This window comes from Vespa crabro, chromosome 15, assembly GCF_910589235.1.
Source record: "Vespa crabro chromosome 15, iyVesCrab1.2, whole genome shotgun sequence".
Classification (NCBI taxonomy): domain Eukaryota; kingdom Metazoa; phylum Arthropoda; class Insecta; order Hymenoptera; family Vespidae; genus Vespa; species Vespa crabro.
Window position 1 is genome coordinate 2,950,615 of NC_060969.1, and position 7,500 is coordinate 2,958,114.

A 7,500-nucleotide genomic window follows, 5' to 3' on the forward strand; every position below is an offset into this window, starting at 1 on the left:
ATAAATAAACAAAAAAGAGAGAGAGAGAGAGAGAAAATAAAAAGGATGAAGGCAAAATAAAAAAAAAAAAAAAAGAAGTTATATAACAAAGTAGGTCGAATTTCGTCGAAACCACAGAGGATGAGAAAGAGAGAGAGAGAGAGAGAGAGAGAGAGAGAGAGAGAGAGAGAAAACATGGGGCAAGTCCATCGCATTGTCGGCCATTAAATATTTCCGTGTCGTATTTAACCCAGTTCTTCAAATTCGAGGTCAACCTATGAGAGAATATAGTGATCGAAGGGATTGGTAACAGGGAGGGGTTTTATATATATATATATGTGTGTGTGTGTGTGTGTTTGTGTGTAGGTGCGGAAGATTTTTAACGAACATTATTATAAAGACGGATTACTCGACGTTGTCTTTCTCGAATAATTCTTTTTTCTTTTTTTCTTTTTCTTTTTTTTTTTGTTTTTTGTTTGTTGTTTTTCTCCTTGTTTTCGTTTCACCTTTTTTCCTTTCTTTTGTCCTTGTTATTCGCTCCTTCCTTTTTTTTCTTTTTGTTCTCTCTTTTTCCTTTATATCGTGCATTCGTTAAATATTTTCATATCGACTCCGTGGACTTTTGAGCGTATATGTACATATTTCGCCAGGATGCGAATATTTCTTAAGTAGTTTCATTGTGCGAATTTAAATTTAACAATGAAAACGTGATAGTGAGAAGAAGGGAATTATTCAAAACAAAAATATTGCACTTGATTATAATATATATATATATATTTTTTTTTTATTCTTCTTTTCTCTTTTTTTTCCTTTATATTAAATTATTTCTATTATTCAGATATATGTGTGTATATCATGATCATTTGTTAAATTAATAATAGGACAATTCTTTTTTCTTTCTTTTTTTTTTTTTTTTTTTTCTTTTGAATAGAATGACACCATTAAATATAAAATGTGTTAAATTTTTATCGAGATAATGCAATTTGTATTAAAAAAAAAAAAAAAAAAAAACAAAAGAAAAAAAAAAAGAAAGGAAAAAATTGTTAAATTTCTTACAAGTTTTGAATGAATGAATGAATGAACAAATGAATGAACGAACGAACGAATGAATGAATGAATGAACAAATGAATGATTGAATGAATGAATTTTTATGCACATTTATATATATATATATATATATATATAAATATCCACCCGATTATTTTTTCTAAGATGTTAGATTATCGTACGAAATTTGAATGAAACAATGAATGAATGGATCAATGAATGAATGAATCAATGAATGAATTAATGAATGAAAGAACAAATGAATGAATTAATGAATGAATGAATTTTTCGATACATTTATATATATATATATATATATATATATATATATATATATATCAACTCGATTATTTTTTCTAAAATCTTAGATTATCGTACGAAGTTTGAATGAAACAATGAATGAATGGATCAATAAATGAATGAATCAATGAATGAATGAATCAATGAATTAATGAATCAATGAATGAATTAATGAATGAAAGAACAAATGAATGAATTAATGAATGAATGAATCAATGAATGAATGGATCAATGAATGAATTAATGAATGAAAGAACAAATGAATGAATTAATGAATGAATGAATTTTTCGATACATTTATATATATATATATATATATATATATATATATATATATATATATCAACTCGATTATTTTTTCTAAAATCTTAGATTATCGTAAGAAGTTTGAATGAAACAATGAATGAATGAATCAATGAATGAATGAATTAATGAATGAAGAAACAAAGGAATGAATGAATGAATGAATGAATGAATTTTTTTATACATTTATATATATATATGTCCACTCGATTACTTTTTCTAAGATCTTAGATTACCGTATCAATTTGTTCTGTCGGTTTGAAAGAGAGATCGAAGCATTGACGGTAATAAATCGAGCAAAGAATCGATGAAAGGCGACATAACTCTCTCTCTCTCTCTCTCTTTCTCTCTCTCCCTTTCTCTATCTCTCTCTTTCTCTCTGTCTCTCTATCTCTCACTCTCATTCTCTCATGCAGCACTTTGACGAGAAAGGTTATACAATCTGACATAAGTACGATTTATCTCTGTTCGCAGTTGTACCTGACGTCGAACGTGTCATCGAGCGATTTTAACATGGGCTACAGCATGACGGGTACGTTGGAACGTGGCTGCAAGAAGACTAATTCCTTCCAGATGACCCATTTTGCAGTGATCCGTCGACGGGACTACGAAAAGGCCTATGAAGATCCAAATCCCACCTAGTGTCCGTCCACACCCACACTATCGGAGTGTGGGGATTGCGAACACTATACGTAGGAGTTGCCAATCAGATCAATCCATCAGAATATTTACAGGATGAACCTTATAACGTTAATATATATTTTATTTCATTATCAAAATAATATATACTATTAACAGTATATATATATATATATATGTGTGTGTGTGTATATATATATCATGGAACTATTCTTTGAGAAAAGAAGAAAGAATATTTATTTTCTTATTGATAATATATTATTTATTATTATTATTATTATTTTTTTTTTCCAATCGAAACATAAATATATTACTTCGCAAATTCTACAAAATTATATATTCGTAAAACGTAATAATTATTATTTTTATTATTATTATTATTATCAATCAAAACAGTAAGACTATGAGAAGGTTTTAATATCTTTTGATCATACTTAAAGATCCATGGTTTAATTAATTTTTCCAATTGATAACGTTATATGGTTCAACTTGTATATTACATATAAGTGTGTATAAATATATATATATATATATATATACACATATACATATATGTGTGTATATGTATTAACATATATTGGGTGTCCTTGGGAGATAAGAGTCCCGGAAGCGACAGGTACTCGAAATTTCGAATCGAAAACACTTGAGAGTAAAAAAGTAAAAAAGAAGAGAGAGAGAGAGAGAGAAAATTCCAAATTCCTCTCCTTCTTGGACTCAAATCCATTCTCTATTCTTTGTACTCTTTCGTAAAATTCGTATTTAATTGTAACAATCTCTGAGTATTATTATCTTCGGAAGATAAATCAAAAAAGAAGAGAAGAAAGAGAGAAAGATAGAAAAAATAATAAAAAAAAAAAAAAAAAAAGGAAAGAGATTGCAAAGCCAAAATAAGAGGAGACACCCAAATAAAGAGAGAAGGAAAAAAGAGTCAAACGTCCAACCGCGTTAGTATTTAATTTTTATTAATGAATTAATTAGCTTCTAACGGCGACTAACGATACCTAAGCGAAGTATACAAAGCTACAGTGATCGAGCAACGTTATACCAAAGTATTAGCAAGTAAGATTGTAATCTTTGAGCGAGCCAATGATAATCGCAAATTAAGGTTACCTGATATTATTATTATCACTATTCAAATAAGGATACATTGCTCGTCTTTAAACGGAGCCTCAACAGAAAAAAGAAAAAAAAATGAGAAATGAAAAAAGAAAAAAAGAAAAGAAAAACCAACGAAGAATCGTTCCTCGTGATCGTTTTTATTCGAGAAAAAAAAAAAGGAAAGGAAAAATAAAAAAAAAAATTCATTTAGAATTGATCGATTATAATTTGACGAATAATTAAAGACAAACGAATCTATTTATATATGTCTAACAAAATTATCGATTAAAATAATGATTTGTTATAACAAATCTTTCATTCATTTTTCTTTCACGAATAATTCGATATAAATTCCAACACACACACACACACATATATATATGTGTGTGTGTGTGTGTGTGTGTGTGTGTATTACGTTGCCAAATATTTGTGCCAATGAACCGAGAGCTATTATTATCGACCTGTCATTTGTATCCTCATTGATGAGATTGTCACAACGCAAACGAGCCAAAAAATAAAAACAAAAAAAGAAAAAAAAGAAGAAAGAAAGAAAGAAAGAAAGAAAGAAAGAAAGCAAGATTAAAGAAACTATGAAAGAAGAAAAAAAGCTTTCTTCGAGCTTTTCTATGGTGAAGATAATGTTGAAAGGAAACAAAAAAAAATTAATAATAATAATAATAATAATAATAATAATAATAATAATAAGAATAATAATAATACTAATAATAATAATAAAAAAAAAAAAAAAAATAAGGAAAAGGAAAAAAAAAGGAAGCGAAACAAGGAAGAAAGAAAAAGGATTAGTATAAGACAAAGATAAAAAGGAAGAAAGGAAGAAAGAAAAAAAAAAAAAAAGATAAAATAAAGTAACATAAAGTAAAGTAATGTAAAGTAAAAATAAAATATAATAAAATAAAGCATGCTTCGCGTAATGTAAAATGTATGAGAGAGACCGAATCTTACGTGTAAAAGATCTCATTAAATTATATAATCCTTGTGAGATTTAACACCGTGTATTTCGGATTAATCAACATTTTACAAATAACATGAATTATTTTTGCTAAGGACTAGGAAGTGCGTCACGTGACTTATGGCCATGTCACGATTCTAAAGCTTAAGATCGATCGTTCGCTTAGATCGAAAAAGAAATCGTAAGGGCGGGGAAAAAATGAAAAAAAAAAAAGAAATAGAAAGAGGAGGAGGAGGAGGAGGAGGAGGGGGGGATGAAGAGGACACAGAAACAGAAAAACCAGAGAAAAAAAAAAGAAAGAAGAAGGGAAAAAAAAAGGAACGAAGACAAACATATATGAGAAAATGATTTCTAATTTGAACAACGATCGATCGATCGAACGCGTCATCGATATCCTATTACTCTAATAAGCACAGCTATCGTACCCACGAATCGATTTCCTTGCCTTCCTCGATAGTCGTTCTTGATAAACAAAACAAACAAAAAAAAAAAAAAAAAAGAAAAAAGAAAGAAAAATATTAAAAAGAAAAAAAAAAGAAGTCTCCTTCGATGATCGAGGATCTACATAATATTACATATGTACGTACGTACATACATACATACATACATGCATACATACATACATACATGCATAGGTAAATACGTATCATATATACATGCATAAATAAATGCCGATTAAAGAGAAAGAGATGCGAAGACGCGGAATTAGATACTTATTATGAATGATATCTCACATGTGTTTGATAAAAGTTATCAGCTGAGATTATCACGAGTATTTAAAAATAATCATTTGTTGTGACTGATTTGATCTATTTTAGATCGTACATATTATCATTAGAATTTATTACGTGCAATATTAAATATTTCAATGTCTTCGTTAATCGTCCTTTTTTTCTTATTTCTTTCTCTTTTTTTTTTTTTCTTTTTTCTTTTTTTCTACGCTTTTCTTTTCAATCTTTTTCTTTTTCTTTTCGTTATCTTTTTCCTTTTGTCTTTCTTTTTTTTTTGTTTCTTTTTCTTTTGTTTGTTCTTTTTTTCTTTTTTCTTTTTTTTTTTTTTTTTAACCGAGACTGACCACCGATCAGATTATAAATCCTTTATTTTATTTTTGTTCTTTTTTTCTTTTTTTTTTTTTTTTGTTCTTTTACCTTTAGAAATCTACTTAGCTCTAGATATTTTTTGTTTTCGTTTTGTTCAAAACTTTCCTCGAATCATATCACAAGTAAGTTTTATAATTTTCATTTTTTTTTTTTGTCTCTTTTCCTTTCTTTTCAAGATCATTCATGTTTTAATAAATTAGAACATATTAATACGATATAATATATATATATATATATATATATATATTATTTATTATTTTTAACAAATAATCCCATTGTTAACGATAATGTACGATTTTAAAACGAATCAAATGAACAATTACGGGAATAATTAATAAACAGAGATAGAGAGACGTATAATTTAACGATAGTCCCTATATGATGAACTTTGCTTTCTATGGATTCGCGTCTTCTAATCTTCTAACAACGTAGACGGTCACGTTCCTGAAATCGTACGGAACGAGTAAACGCAAAAGAATACCTAATTAAGCGGAGTAGATTTTTTTCGAATCTCTCTGCCATTTGCTTATATATATATATATATATATATATATATATATATACATATACATACATATATACATATATACATGAATACATGAATACATGAATACATAAATACATACATACATACATACATACATACATCTCATACATACCTAAGTACATAAATGCATACGTATATATTTATCTTCTATCATATCGTTTATTCCGCTTGCAATCATTTTAAATTCTTTCTTTTGTAACGTTAGAAAGAGAAAAAAAAAAGAGAGAGAGAGAAAGAGAGAAAGAGAGAGAGAGAGAGAGAGAGAGAGAGAGAGAGAGAGAGAGAAAGAAAGAGAAAAATAAATAGATAGGATAGATAGATAAAAAAGAAAAGAAATAAGAGTTCGAATTCTTGTTCTCCTCTACTCGGATTAACAAGAAGGTAAATGGAAGAGAGTGGTAGGGGGTTGGGAGGGTAGAGGGTTGAAGAGAAGAGAATAAGGGTTGATTTGAGAGGGGGGCAAAGGTAATCGAATCCAATCGGATTCGATGTGGCCATTTAGTCGAGTGGAGTTACGTGTTACAGGGTTTTAACGGATTTTTTGTAACTCGAGAACGGTCAGAAAGTATTCCTCTCCTGAGTATGTTCGTAAAAATCAAGGACATAGCTAATCTAACGACTCCTCTTTCTAAACCACAAAATTCTTTCAACCTAACCTGCATATATATATATATATATATATATATATATATGTGTGTGTGTAAAAAAATGAAAGAGAGAGAGAGAGAGAGAGAGAGAGAGAGAGAGAGAGAGAGAGAGAGAATATAGCGTTCATCTTGTGTGTTACAAAAAAATCGAGTATCCATATTTATATACAGGGTGATTTGAAAGTTCTTAGATCAGGATATCAAAAGTAAAATTCGAATGATTATTAAAAATTGATCGTTACTCTTTTTCGCGACTTTTTTTTCTTTCTTTCTTTCTTTCTTTCTTTCTTTCTTATAACTTTTTTCTGCACTAATTCTCTCTCTCTCTCTCTCTCTCTCTCTCTCTCTCTCTCTCTCTCTCTCTCTCTCTTTTATAAAATTACGAGTCTCGAGAAAGAAAAAGAAAAATGTAAGAAAAAGTCTCGAAAACGAGTTATTGATATTTAAAATCGTCTAGGAACTTCTTTTTAATCCGTCTGAAAACTTTTCAAACCATCCTGTATATAAATATAATACATACCTATGTATACATACATACATACATACATACATACATACATACATATATACATATATGTGTGTGTATGTACTTTTTGCTGAGAAACCTCATCGATGTCTGTATAAGGATAGTTTAGGAATAGGATTAGATGTGACAAAAGTTTAAACGCTTTCTCTAGCCGATACTAGTCCTTAGTATATTTAGCGTACGGTTCGCTTAGTTTAGTCGCGAACTTATGTATTTTATTCTTTTTTTCTTTTTTCGTTTTTTTTTTTTTCTTTTTTTATGTTTTTTGTTTTTTGTTTTTTTTGTTTTTTTGTTTTGTTTCTCTCTCTCTCTCTCTCTCTCTGTCTCTCTTTCTCATAGAATT

The 7,500-nt window shown here is 28.5% G+C and overlaps 1 protein-coding gene across 3 annotated transcripts in view; it reads left to right on the forward strand.

Moving 5' to 3' along the window:
• The window catches only part of LOC124429401, an 81,534-nt gene extending 79,042 nt beyond the window's left edge, over positions 1-2,492 (forward strand). For all 3 annotated transcript variants that reach the window (XM_046974622.1, XM_046974623.1, XM_046974624.1), the window contains one exon: positions 2,105-2,492. In XM_046974622.1, the coding sequence (XP_046830578.1) occupies positions 2,105-2,272 (168 nt within the window). In that variant the 3' untranslated portion in view covers positions 2,273-2,492. The remainder of the gene's footprint in view (positions 1-2,104) is intronic.
• The last annotated feature ends 5,008 nt before the right edge of the window (positions 2,493-7,500 follow it).